This window comes from Myotis nattereri (assembly GCF_964212035.1).
Source record: "Myotis nattereri genome assembly, chromosome: X".
Lineage (NCBI taxonomy): Eukaryota > Metazoa > Chordata > Mammalia > Chiroptera > Vespertilionidae > Myotis > Myotis nattereri.
In genome coordinates, this window is record NC_138078.1 from 145,359,952 (window position 1) to 145,373,978 (window position 14,027).

Here is a 14,027-nt window from a genome sequence, read left to right on the forward strand (position 1 = left end):
TTTATTTTATTATTATTTTTAAAAATCCTCACTCAAGGATATGTTTTTATTGATTTTAGAGAAAGAGGAAGGGGAGAGAGAGGGAAACATCTTGCCCTGACCAAGATCAAGCCCACAACCTGGGTATGTGCTCTGACTGGGAATTGAACTCGTGACTTTCAGTCCATAGGCTGATGCTCTTGCCACCGAGCCAAAACCGGCTAGGGCATATATTGAGTTTTGTATCTTGCTTGTTTTTTCCTATTGTGGGCATTTTCCCATGTTATTAAAGGTTGTAGAATAGCCCTGGTTGGTGTGGCTCAGTTGGTTGGAGCATTGGTTGAGGCGTCATCCCATGCACCAAAGGGTTGTGGGTTCGATTCCCGGTCAGGGCACATACCCGGGTTGCAGGCTCAATCCCCAGTAGGGGGCATGCAGGAGGCAGTCAATCGATGTTTCTCTTTCACACTTGTTTTTTTCCTTTCTTCCTCTCCCTTCCTCTCTCTAAAGTCAGTAAAAAACAAAAAAACAAAACACATTTAAAGGTTGTAGAACAATCTATTCTGTAAATATACCTTTTCCTTAGGTAGGGTTCTAGGTTTTGGCTGCTATAAGCAGCAACTGCAGAGGGACCGTTTTTCTAAGCTTTTGACCCAGAGCTTTGGTTGGGCTGTCTTTATGAGCAATATTTTCTCCTCCTGAGTCTGAGAAGTGAGTGCTTAGGGAATATTCCTGTTCCTCTCAATATCTCCTTAATTCCTTTTCCTCTCCCCTTCTTCCTGACTTCCCCTCCTCTTTGTTGTCCCCTCCGCCCTTAGGTAAGTCAAATCTCATGGATGCCATCAGTTTTGTATTGGGCGAAAAAACCAGCAACCTGCGAGTAAAGACCCTGAGGGATCTGATCCATGGAGCTCCTGTGGGCAAGCCAGCTGCCAACCGGGCCTTTGTCAGCATGGTCTACTCTGAGGAGGGTGCTGAGGACCGCACCTTTGCCCGTGTTATTGTTGGTGAGTTAGGCTGACCAGGGCCTCTCCTTGGGTCCTGGACGTGGCTAGACTAGTTGGCTGGAGAGGAAAACCTGACCCTTGGCCAACTTGTCTTGTAGGGGGTTCCTCTGAGTACAAGATCAACAACAAAGTGGTCCAGCTACACGAGTACAGTGAGGAATTAGAGAAGTTGGGCATTCTCATCAAAGCTCGTAACTTCCTCGTCTTCCAGGTGGGCTTTTTTAACAATTATTGGCTCTCTGCTTTTTGCCAACCCTTGGGCCTGCTTCATCTCTGGCTTCCTCTCTGCCCTGAACTAATAGAGCAGCTTCCTCACTCCAGTCTTGGCCCTTGTAGTGTTCAGATCAGCATCACTGGACATATTAGAAATGCACATTTTCAGGCTTCATCCTAGACCTACAGACTCGGAGACTATGGGGGTAGAGCCCAGCAGTGTGTGTTTTACCAAGCCCTCCAGGTTAGGATTGTACACGCTAAAGTTTGAGAACCACTGCCTGAGCATGAAATCCAAACTCCTGCCATTCAGGAAACACCATCCTTTAGTTCCTGCCTACCTCACTGGCCTCATCTGCCAATGCTTTTCCCTCCACCCCTGCACTCCAGACTAATGAAACCATTTGCAGTTCCCCAAATTCACCTGCTTTCTTTGGACTGTAGGCCTTTGCACGTTAATTTTTCTCTACACGGAACAACCTCGTCTCTCCCACTTTCTTGGTTAGTTCTTCCACATCTTCCAAACTCAGCTTAGATGTCACCTTTGGGAAACCTTTCCCTGTAGACAGTCCTACCCCCAGGCTTCATTTAGTCCTTTTCTGTGCTGCTTCTGTTGCTGCATTTAATACATGGTGTTGGCTTTGCTTCTGCTCCCCGTGCACCTCAAAAGGCCAGGAATGTGTCCTCAGAGCCCAGTGTGAAATGCGGCACCCAGTGTGGGGAGGAGGCTCAGTGACCTTCTTCTGAAAGGTTGAGTGGTGGGAGTAGGTCGGAGGAACTGGCTGGCTAGGGTCTAAGTGGGGAGAGTGTTTTGACCTTTACTAGGGTGCTGTGGAATCCATTGCCATGAAGAACCCTAAAGAGAGGACAGCGCTATTTGAAGAGATCAGTCGCTCTGGAGAGCTGGCCCAGGAGTATGACAAGCGAAAGAAGGAAATGGTAAAAGCTGAAGAGGACACACAATTTAATTACCATCGCAAGAAAAACATCGCAGCTGAACGCAAGGAGGCCAAACAAGAGAAAGAAGAGGTAGGTGGCCAGGCTGCCTCAAGGCCCTGAGAGAGGATGGGGAGGGAGCCAGTGCCTTCCTGATGCACCCCCTGACTCCATGCCTCTATTTGCACAGGCTGACCGCTACCAGCGCCTGAAGGACGAGGTGGTGCGAGCTCAGGTCCAGCTGCAGCTCTTTAAGCTGTATCACAATGAAGTGGAAATCGAGAAGCTCAATAAGGAGCTGGCCTCTAAGAATAAGGAGATCGAGAAGGACAAGAAGCGTATGGACAAGGTAGAGGATGAGCTGAAGGAGAAGAAGAAGGAGCTGGGCAAAATGATGCGGGAGCAGCAGCAGATTGAGAAGGAGATCAAGTAAGAGACAGGCCTGGGCGTGCAATTCATGGGAAACCAAGAGGCTGTCCTGTTTCCTAGGGCTGCTCTCAGCCTGGAGTTCAGCATCCATACTAGTTTCTCTATTTTCCTCTTGACTTGCATTTTATTTTTAATTTTTATTTTTTTAAATTGTTTTTTTAAATATATATTTTTATTGATTTCAGAGAGGAAGGTTGAGAGAGTTAGAAACATCAGTGATGAGAGAAATCATTGATCAGCTGCCTCCTGCACGCCCCACAGTGAGATTAAGCCCACAACCCAGGCATGTACCCTTGACCAGAATCGAACCTGGGACCCTTCAGTCCACAGGCTGACACTCTATCCATTGATCCGAACCAGATAGGGCTTGACTTGCATTTTAGACAAATAGAGTATTTAAATACTCAGGCTCTGGGTAGATAGGTGCTCAGAAGAGGGAGAACTTGAAAGGGTGATGACTTGCCAAGTGCGAGGAAGCAATGAGAATCCCAAGCACTAGAGTGGAAGGGAGAGGGCAAGACAGAGAAATATCGATGTGAGAGAGACACATCAATTTGTTGCCTCCTGCATGTGCCCTGACTAGGGCCCGGGCCGGGGAGGAGCCTGCAACTGAGATGCGTCCCTTTGACTGGAATCGAACCCGGGTCCCTTTGGTAGCAGGCCGATGCTCTACACACTGAGCCAAACTGGCTAGGGCAGGGGCAGGACATTTTTTTTAATATATTTCCATTGATTTCAGAGAGGAAAGGAGAGAGAGATGGAAACATCAATGATGAGAGAATCATTGACTGGCTGCCTCCTGCACACCCCCTACTGGGGATCGAGCCCGCAACCCAGGCATGTGTCCTTGACTGGAATTGAACCCAGAACCTTTCAGTCCACAGGCCGACACTCTCTCCACTGAGCAAAACCAGCCAGGGCGCAGGGACAGGATTTTAAAAGGCCAGTTCAGATGGGGGATGGCTAACATAGAATATTCTAAGAGTTGTTATGAGGGTTCTGGCCTGGCTGGTTGAGGCCAGGGTAGCAGCTTTAACCTTATGGAGGGCCTGGAATGCGAGGCAGAAGGTCCCAGGGAATAATCAGCCCCTGTTTTGAGGATCTGTGGGACATCAGGTCATTATTCTTAGGCAGTTCCCTGGGGCTGGCTGTGTGTGGGGGTTCAGGCATCCCTTTCTTTGGGTAAAAAACCTAGGAACCCTCCTCCAACAGTGCTGACTGGTTTTCCCCCTCCCCTCTGGCAAAAGGGAAAAGGATTCAGAATTGAACCAGAAGCGGCCTCAATACATCAAAGCCAAGGAGAATACCTCCCACAAAATCAAGAAGCTGGAAGCAGCCAAGAAGTCCCTACAGAATGCTCAGAAGCATTACAAGAAGCGTAAAGGTGACATGGATGAGCTGGAAAAGGAGATGCTCTCTGTGGAAAAAGCCCGGCAGGAGTTTGAGGAACGGATGGAAGAGGAGAGTCAGAGTCAGGGCAGAGACTTGACCCTGGAGGAGAATCAGGTAAGCTCTGGGAGGGCTGAGGGGGAGGATGGGGAGATTGCTGGGCTGACATGGACTGACCGGTCATCTGTGTCCTCCTTCCCTGTCTCTAACACAGGTGAAGAAATACCACCGGTTGAAAGAAGAAGCCAGCAAGAGAGCTGCTACTCTGGCCCAGGAGCTGGAGAAGTTCAATCGAGACCAGAAAGCTGATCAGGACCGGCTGGATCTGGAAGAGCGGAAGAAAGTAGAGACAGAGGTGGGCATGTTACAGGATTGGGGTTGATGGTCCAGAGAAAAGGAAGTAATGATAATCTTAATTGTAACGACAACAGCTAACATCGAGCAAGCACTTACTGTGTGTTGGGCACTATACGTGCATTCACTCGTTTAATTTCTGCTTTTCCAAATGAGGAAACTATATCACAGAGGTGAGGCAATTTGCCTACGGTCACTTCATTATTAAGTGGCAGAACCAGGATATGAACCTGGCCAGTCTAGCTCTAAAGCCCACACTCCTATCAAGTACACTTCACTTACTGTCTTCCTAATAACAATGATAGTGAAATAATAACAAGAATAGAAAAGTGTTATGGCCCTTGATTGTTGTTAGACCATTGTCTGGATATGCCAAGGTTGTCGGTTCGATCCCCTGTCAGAATCAACCAGTGGCCCTAGACGGTTTGGCTCGGTGGATAGAATGTCTACCTGTGGACTGGCCGGGTTCGATTCCGGTCAAGGGCACATGCCCAAGTTGCGGGCTTGATTCCCAGTAGGGGCATGCAGGAGGCAGCCAATCAATGATTCTCTCTCATCATTGATGTTTCTCTCTCTCTCTCCCTTCCTCTTTGAAATCAATAAAAATATATTAAAAAAATTAATAATAAATAAAAATTTTAAAAATCAACCAATGATTGGAACAACAAATCAGTGTTTCTTCCTTCCTTTCTCTAAAATCAATACGTAAAAATCAACAAAAAAGAAAAGAAAAATTGTTTTACTACCCCAAGAATTCACAGCATTCCAGGTATTCTGCTAAGCACTTCTTTTGGCGGTAGGCGTCAATATTAATAGCTACCCTATATTAAGCACTTAATTACATTATTTCTGAAGTGGCGGTTACCTACATTTCACAGATGACAAAACAGAGGTGCAGAAAGGCCCAGAAAGCTTTATCTGGTGTTGGTTTGAGCCTCCCTGAGTGGTGAAGAGAGCCCAGGCTGGGTTGAGCACTGAGAGGGTCTCACCAGAGCCACACCGAGCACTGTCTGTGTATCTGCTTTTTTAAAGGAATGTTTTTATTAATTTCAGAGAGAGGAAGGGGAAGGGATAGAGAGATAGAAATATCCATGAGAGAGAAACACTGATGGGCTGTCTCCCGCACGCCCCCTACTGGAGATCGAGCCTGCAACCTGTCCATGTGCACTGCCCGAGAATTGAACCAGTGACCTCTTGGTGCATGGGACAACTCTCAACCGAGCCACACCAGCCAGGTTGTGTGTCTGCTTTTTAGTAGGCCTCCTGTAATAATGACAGATTGTCCTGGATTGTTGGGCTCTTGGATAAGCAGGCACGTAGGGGCTGTAAGCCCAGGCCCCATGGTCTTGGGAGTTACCTTGCTCAGCCCCTGGTAATAGAGTGTATTTGTCTCTCTTCCAGGCCAAGATCAAGCAAAAGCTGCGGGAGATTGAAGAGAATCAGAAGCGGATTGAGAAACTGGAGGAGTACATCACGACTAGCAAGTATGTGGCTCTGCAGCCTTCCCTCCTACTTCTGGGGCTGTTCTTATGAACCCTCCCTATCCTAACCCTCCCCCGGCAGAGGCCCCCAGAGGCCCTCTCAGCCCAAAGTATTTCCTGACCAGCCAGGGTAACCCCTGTATCCCCTTTATAGGCAGTCTCTAGAGGAGCAGAAGAAGCTAGAGGGGGAGCTGACAGAGGAGGTGGAGATGGCCAAGCGGCGTATTGATGAGATCAATAAGGAGCTGAACCAGGTGATGGAGCAGCTGGGGGATGCCCGCATCGACCGCCAGGAGAGCAGCCGCCAACAGCGCAAGGCAGAGATTATGGAAAGCATCAAACGTCTATATCCAGGCTCTGTGGTAAGAGTGGAGAGAAAAAACTCATTTCCTGAGCACTTACTTTCACACTCAATCAGATCATTTTCCCAGCAGCCCTGTTAATTCCATTTTTTACAGCTGGAGAACTGATAGGTTAAATTGACCTGCCCAAGAGCACAGCTTATGAGTGAAAGAACTGCAGTTCACACCAACTTGTTCTGATTCTTAACCTCATGTTCTTTTTATCACACCAGTTGCATCTTCCGGAAGGTTTTGTCTTGCTGTGTCCACTCTTTTGTGGGAGGCAGGGAGACTAGAGAGACCCTTGGAAGGGGGAGAGGCCATGGGGCAGAAGTAGCTCTGTGCAGGCTTCAATGTGAGTTCCCTTGCTATGAACCAACCCGCTCATTTGCCTGTCTTTTTCAGATCTGTAATCCCATCCCTGGGTTCAGCTTAATTGGGTTCGATAAATATCCTCATCTCTCCTCTAGACACTGCTGGGGAGTTTATATAGGTGAAGTAGGCTCAGGCCTTGCCCTTGAAGATCTTTCCCTTCATCTGATAATTCTTAGGGAATCATGGCTGGTTTGGAGAGAATGTGGGTAGATGAACTGGGAAAACAGGTTTCTTTTGCTGGTGCTTGTGAGAATTTGAGATAATGTATGTAGGTTATCTGATGTAGTGTCTGGAGTGGCAGCAATGTGTGAAATGGTCAAAGTGAGGTTAGCAAGGATGATTTTGGATTCAGATAAGACTGCCTGAAGTCCTTTTTGCTTTGGGGCCAGGGTAGACTTTTTCTATGTTCCTGATACAGACTCTGATCTACCCACGCTGGCAATTGGGGTTTCTGAGCCAGCTCCCCAAAGTCTCAGGCCTTATTTTTCTTCTGTGACTTCCTCAGTACGGCCGCCTCATTGACCTCTGCCAGCCCACACAAAAGAAGTATCAGATTGCTGTAACCAAGGTTTTGGGCAAGAACATGGATGCCATCATCGTGGACTCAGAGAAGACAGGCCGGGACTGTATTCAGTACATCAAGGAGCAGCGTGGGGAGCCTGAGACCTTCTTGCCTCTTGACTACCTGGAGGTGAGGCTGGTATCAAGACAGTGTGTGAAAGACCCTCCTCCTCGCCTCCCATGTTCCGCCACCTACTGAGCTTCTTCCTACAGGTGAAACCTACAGATGAGAAACTCCGGGAGCTGAAGGGGGCCAAGCTGGTGATTGATGTCATTCGCTATGAGCCACCTCACATCAAAAAGGCCCTGCAGTACGCTTGTGGCAATGCCCTGGTCTGTGACAATGTGGAGGATGCCCGCCGCATTGCCTTTGGAGGCCATCAGCGCCACAAGGTATGGATTCCCTTGCCCAGATTGGAGCTGGACAGGCTGGCTTGCTATTGGAGATTCGTCTGTTCAGCTTCTCTGTTCTCCCTTCTGTGTGTAGACAGTGGCACTGGATGGGACCCTGTTCCAGAAGTCAGGAGTGATCTCTGGTGGGGCCAGTGACCTGAAGGCCAAGGCGCGGCGCTGGGATGAGAAAGCGGTAGACAAGCTGAAAGAGAAGAAGGAGAGGTTGACAGAGGAGCTGAAAGTAAGCCACTGGCAACATTGTCCCTGGGAGTGGGGGTCCGAAGCTCAGGCCAGCCACCTTCTTACCGCCTTGCCCTTCTTTCCTGTCCACTCCAGGAGCAGATGAAGGCCAAGCGGAAAGAGGCAGAGCTGCGCCAGGTGCAGTCTCAGGCCCATGGGCTGCAGATGCGGCTCAAGTACTCACAGAGCGACCTGGAACAGACCAAGACACGCCATCTAGCCCTGAATCTACAGGTGGGGTCTGGCCCCAGCCCTGTTTTCTAAAGCTTTCTCTGGGGTTAGGGAACTTCTCCTGCTCCCCTCTCTCCCAGGCTGCTCCAGGGAACCAAGCATAGCGCAGTCAGTCAGCCAGGGGTTCAGATCTTGGCTCTGTGTAATATTATGCAAGTTACTTAACCTATCAGTGTAAGTTTTTTTTATCATTAGCTGTAAAATGGTAGTTAGGATACTACTTGCTTAATCAGGGTCATTGTGAAGATTGAGTGAGTTAGTACATGTGAAGTGCTTAGACTGATTCTTTGCACCCAGTAAGTGCTCAGTAAATATTAGGGGCTGTTATTAGCAGAATTCATTCATTTAATAAATATTTGAGCTTCTTCTCAAAGTGAATGGATAGTGAGCTATAGGCATTTCAGTCCCTGTGTGGGGTACTCTTCTAGATGTTAATGTGTTTGATCATGACGTGCTTCCCCAGACCACCCTGGAAGGGGTGTGTGTGTGTGTGAGTAGTTTTGCCTTTTTCTAAAATTAAAAAGTCTGAGTTTTCTAAAACTTCTGAAGCTCTGTGGTAGTTCGAGAGACGATGGAGCTTTGACGGGTGCTAAGTCACGTTCGCTCAGCGTGTGGAGATCCAGCCCTTTGTGTCCATGGCCAGGGAACTCGGGCGGCTCCTTCCTCTAAGGAGCCTGGTCTCTTTTTAACGCTCTCAACCCCATCTCCTGCAGGAAAAATCCAAGCTGGAGAGTGAGCTAGCCAACTTTGGGCCTCGCATCAATGATATCAAGAGGATCATCCAGAGCCGAGAGAGGGAAATGAAAGACTTGAAGGAGAAGATGAACCAGGTTGGTGGAGGAGCCATGCCAGCATGTGCATCGGGGCAGGCCTGGGGCTGGAAGCAGCACTCTGACCCAAAGCGCCTTTGCCCTCCTTTGCTTCTGTCAGGTGGAGGATGAGGTGTTTGAAGAGTTTTGTCGGGAGATCGGTGTGCGGAACATTCGGGAGTTTGAGGAAGAGAAGGTGAAGAGGCAGAATGAGATCGCCAAGAAGCGGTAAGGGTAGAGACTGCAGTGCCTCTGAGACCCCAGCCTGATGTCCTGGAAAGTCAGATGCCATCCTAAGGCTGGGAGCAGCTCTTGGATGGGCGTTCATTATAGGTCAGCCTTAGAGAACAGGGACATTAGGGAGGTGCTGTCGCACAGTGTAGTGGGTAAGAGGGCCAACTTTAAGTGTGGTTTACCTGGGTTAAAAATCCCAGCTCCACAACTCGTGTTGGACAGTGACTTGATCTCTCTCAGCCCCTGTTTCCTTATCTATAACATGGGATAATGACACCTGTGTCATGCATGGCATTGTTGGGCGGATCCGGTGAAATAATCCTTAATAAAGTATTTAGCATAATACTTAGCACCTACTAAGAGCAATAAATATTAGCGTTTTAAAATAATCCTGAGGTGTTGGGGTTTGTTTTTTTTTTAGATATATTTTTATTGATTTCAGAGCGGAAGGGAGAGGGCGAGAAAGAACATCATCAGTGATGAAAGAGAATCATTGATTGGCTGCCTCTTGCACTCCCCCTACTGGGGATCGAATCTGTAACCCAGGCATGTGCCCTGACGAGGAATCGAACTGACCTGGTTCATACAATAGGTATATGCTCAACCACTGAGCCACACTGGCTGGGCAAATATTAGCTTGTATTATTGTCATTATCTTATAGGCAATGCAGGTGAGGAGTAACAAATTTCTAGGTTAGAAGAATAGTAAGAACAAAACAACAGTTTCTCCTCTTCCCCACTTCAGTTTATTCATTTGTTCAGCAGACCTTTCTTGAGTACCTATGTTGTGCCAAGTTGTCCTGTGCTAGGTATTGGAGGGGGTTGGGAGATGGGGATAAGGCAGATGAACATAACACAGTCTCCTTGAAGTTCATCTGCTGGCCCCCGAGCCTCAATTGGCAGTTCACGTAGCCCACAACCCATACAGTAAATATTCATTGCTCTTCTACCCCCAGGCCAAGCTCAAGGGATATAGAATTGAGTCAGAAACTGCCCCTGCCCTCAGTGAGTTGAGTTATGGAGTTGTAGGGGAGACAAACAAGTAGATCAGCAACTTCAGATTAATATGATCAATACTGTACCTTAGGTAGATACAAAATACAGAGGAAATGGTCAAGGAACTTCAAATCAACGAGAGGAAAAATCCAAAGAAGAGACCCAATAGAAAACTGGACAGAGGATGTAGTTAGCACGTCATGGAAAGAGAAGTTTGAATGGCTAATTACAAAGTGAGATTCAGTCTCATTCCTAATCAGAGAAATGTAAATTAAAACAATCTAGAGGTATTCAGTGAAAATAAGTCTCCGGCAGTTCTGTGACTTAGCAAAGCCACACCTGGGTATGTATCACAGAGAGTCTTGCCACAGGGTCACAGAGAGACACATTCAGGGCCGTTTATCTTGTCATAATTCGGCAGTAGGATGTTGGTGCAATGTAGACAGCCATTACGAGGGAAAGTATAAGTGAAATGTGATGAGTCTACAGACTCCTGAATACTCTATTGCTGTTTGAAGCAAGAACTAGATTTACGGGCAGTGCCCTGTATAAATGTACAGCACCATGCATTTGTGTAAGTTGAAAAACAAAATGACATTTTATAAGGGTATGCATTTTAAGGCTATGTACATATGTTTGTGTATGTGTGTATATATATCTGTCGCTTTGGAGTGCATGCTCACTGTAAAGAAGAAAAGGGGAGTGGAAATCAGGGAGTGAACCAGAGGAGACAAAGGAAGGGTCTTGCACAGACAGCAATCATAAATGCGTTCCGAACTGTGGGATGTGATTAGCTCAACAGCTATACAGGGAGGAATCCAACAAAGTGTAATAGAAACTAAGAACCTGATCACAGCCTTCGGGAAAGGTTTTACAGAACAAGGAATGATGAAATGGAGACCTGTAGAGTGAGTAGGATTTAGCCAGCCGGGCAGCAAAGTCCCAGGCAGTGAGAACAGCATGCTCAGAGGTGTGAGGGATCATGCCTTGTTCTGGAAACTAAAGAGTTCTGAATGTCTGCAGCATAGAAACGGGGTCAGGTGGAAGGCGGGGATGGTGGAGAGGTCAGCGGGGGCCAGATCACAGAGGGCTTTATGAGTCATGCTTGGGAGATTGGACTTAAAATTGCATAGCTCAAAATTACAGAGTCAATTACATTTCATTTGGATTATAGTGACTAATAGGTTTAAACTGCCAGCATGACATCTGGCAGCATCTATGACACCACATTGGGGGTGTGGGGCCGCTGGAAGTATCTGTACGCTGGTTACATATTCTTTGAGTTCTGAAGAGATGGTGAGGAGGGCAATAGCAGGAATCTAGTATTTTCTCCATGGTTTTTTGCTACCCAAGCTCTACTACCCCTTAGAAGTTCTGGAATCTTGGCGTGGGGGGTGTGCATGTACGGACCGTAGTTGGAACGAGTCAATATGAGTCGAATACCTGGCAGTAATGGTAACTACAATTTACTGAGTACTTAACTGGGTGCCAGGTATGGTTCTAAGGACATACATATTAACTCCCAGTAACTCCGAGGTAAGTACTATTATTATTTCCATTTTACAGATGAGGAAACAGAGGCAAGGAGAGGATAACTAACCTGCCCGAGAGTATACTACTAGTAAATGACAGAGTTGGGATACCATTCCTCTTATCCCACCACACTGGACTGCACCAGTGCCATAGGAGAAGGAGCCTGGGTTTGGTGCTAGACCTGGGTTTCCATCTCACGTTTGCCATTTACTAGCTATGTGGCCTTGGGCAAAAGTCTTTTACCTCTTGGCCCAAGTCTCCTTATTTGTAAAATGAGGATAATAATGCCTAGTTGTGGAGCTGTTGATTAGAGGATTAGAGGTAATGTATGTAAAGTACACAGAAGCGTAATAAATAGGAATTATAGCTGGTGGGTTGAGGTGGACCTTTTTGTGCTTCCATCTAGGAAGTTGCGGGTGGAGGGTCTGGAGTCCTCCATTGTTTAAAGGGAGACTAATGGATTTTGGCCCGGTTTCCCCTGGCTTGTGCCATTTCCAGAAAGCTTGGCTGAGAAACTTAATTCTCCAACTTCAGGGAACAGTTTTATGTGGATGTGGATGGATGAGCTGGGTGGTGACTGAAATTTAGCAGTGACCCTGGATCCCTATGACCTGGGCCTAGTTCTCCTTTCTCCCCACAGTTTGGAGTTTGAGAATCAGAAGACTCGCTTGGGCATCCAGTTGGACTTTGAAAAGAACCAACTGAAAGAGGACCAGGATAAAGTACACATGTGGGAACAAACGGTGAAAAAGGATGAAAATGAGATAGAAAAGCTCAAGAAGGTAAGGAAAGAGAGCATGAAAAGAACTCCCATGGTACCCATCACCAAGAGTCATTAACATGTTGCCATATTTGCTTTTGCAGACTCTCTCTGTGGATGCATATTCTTTTTAAAATATATATATATATATTTATTTTTATTTATTTCAGAGAGGAAGGGAGAGGGAGAGAGAGAAACATCCATGATGAGAGAGAATCATTGATTGGCTGCCTCCTGCACGCCCCACACTGGGGATTGTGTTTGCAACCTGGGCATGTGCCCTGACCGGAATCGAACCATGACCTCCTGGTTCATAGGTTGATGCTCAACCACTGAGCCATGCTGTCTGGGCTGTGCATATTCTTTTTATGAGCCATTTGAGAGTAAGTTGTCAATACGTCCTCTCTATGTGACTTTAAGATCAAAATGAAAACAAAACACTCCCCTTTTAAATAATCAGACTATAGTCCCCTGTGACTGACCACTCATTCCCAGTCCTCTTATTCTTCCCGGGGCTAACTCCATGGAATGTATATTTTCCAAACCTGCAGGTATTGATTGACTTGAATACTTCAACATTCATGTATGTGTACTCATTGAAAAAATCCACCATATTGTTTGTGTGGATTTAAAAAAAACATTGATGTTATTATATAGCTCACAACAGTAGTTTTGATGTGGAAAAGATGCTCAAGTATAACAAATCAAAAATATCAAGTTTTAATTACAATCTAGCCTTAACTTTGTGGATCTGTCCTATAAGTAATGCTGGGAGGAAACAGGCTAAAGTATTGATTGGTTATCTCTAGCTGGTAGGATTATGAGTGATTTTTGTCATCCCCACTAAATACTTTTTCTGTATTTTGAACTTCTGTACAGTAGGCAACTGGTAAAATGGGCAACCAGATAATTTAGAATAAGATAAAAGAAGCTTGAGAGGTGAGAAGGGTTTGTGAAAGCAGAACTCATTGAAGAGAGGCTCCAACAAACTGGTGAAAAGGGTGGGGACAGAAGGAGAAGATCCTAGGAGAGATAAGGAAAGCCTTCACCTCTTGTCCTGTTCCCCCTGCTGGGACCAGGAGGAACAAAGACACATGAAGATCATAGATGAGACCATGGCCCAGCTGCAAGATCTAAAGAATCAGCACCTGGCCAAGAAGTCAGAGGTGAATGACAAGAATCACGAGATGGAGGAGATTCGTAAGAAACTGGGGGGCGCCAACAAGTGAGTGGGTTCAGGCCTGGGGTTGGGGCAAGTAGGTATGGCAGGCAACCTGCTGGATTTGGGTCTCACCTTTTTCCCTGGATCTTCTTAGGGAAATGACCCATTTACAAAAGGAGGTGACAGCCATTGAGACCAAGCTTGAACAGAAGCGCAGTGACCGCCACAACCTGCTACAGGCCTGCAAGATGCAAGACATCAAGTTGCCACTGTCCAAGGGCACCATGGATGATATTAGTCAGGAAGAGGTGAGTATCAGGGTTGGTGTTGGGAGTGGGCTGTGAGCAACATTAACCAGGGATGGGAAGAAAATGTGAAAGTGGCCTGGGAGGACAGGAGAGAGAGAGAGAAAGATCATGGGACATAAGGAGGGATGGCAGGGGAGGCTGTGGAGACAGACGAGGTGAAAGGTAGTGGCGTGGTGTGACAGGGAAGTTGCATTGGGGGTAGAGCTGTATGTCAGTTGGTGGTGAGGGAGGTAAGCCAGGAGAACATGAAATCTTTCATTAACCTTAGGAATTGAGCTGTTAGCTCCAGCAGGTGA

The 14,027-nt window shown here is 46.9% G+C and overlaps 1 protein-coding gene across 1 annotated transcript in view; it reads left to right on the forward strand.

Moving 5' to 3' along the window:
• SMC1A (structural maintenance of chromosomes 1A) overlaps positions 1-14,027 on the forward strand; it is a 32,058-nt gene that overhangs the window by 4,569 nt on the left and 13,462 nt on the right. The window contains exons 2-18 of the mRNA XM_081115444.1: positions 798-986; positions 1,085-1,197; positions 2,025-2,228; positions 2,326-2,564; positions 3,812-4,070; positions 4,168-4,308; positions 5,709-5,791; positions 5,943-6,150; positions 7,010-7,195; positions 7,279-7,458; positions 7,553-7,699; positions 7,795-7,932; positions 8,643-8,759; positions 8,860-8,966; positions 12,142-12,283; positions 13,341-13,486; positions 13,578-13,731. Coding sequence (XP_080971570.1) covers positions 798-986; positions 1,085-1,197; positions 2,025-2,228; positions 2,326-2,564; positions 3,812-4,070; positions 4,168-4,308; positions 5,709-5,791; positions 5,943-6,150; positions 7,010-7,195; positions 7,279-7,458; positions 7,553-7,699; positions 7,795-7,932; positions 8,643-8,759; positions 8,860-8,966; positions 12,142-12,283; positions 13,341-13,486; positions 13,578-13,731 — 2,753 coding nt within the window. The remainder of the gene's footprint in view (positions 1-797; positions 987-1,084; positions 1,198-2,024; positions 2,229-2,325; positions 2,565-3,811; positions 4,071-4,167; positions 4,309-5,708; positions 5,792-5,942; positions 6,151-7,009; positions 7,196-7,278; positions 7,459-7,552; positions 7,700-7,794; positions 7,933-8,642; positions 8,760-8,859; positions 8,967-12,141; positions 12,284-13,340; positions 13,487-13,577; positions 13,732-14,027) is intronic.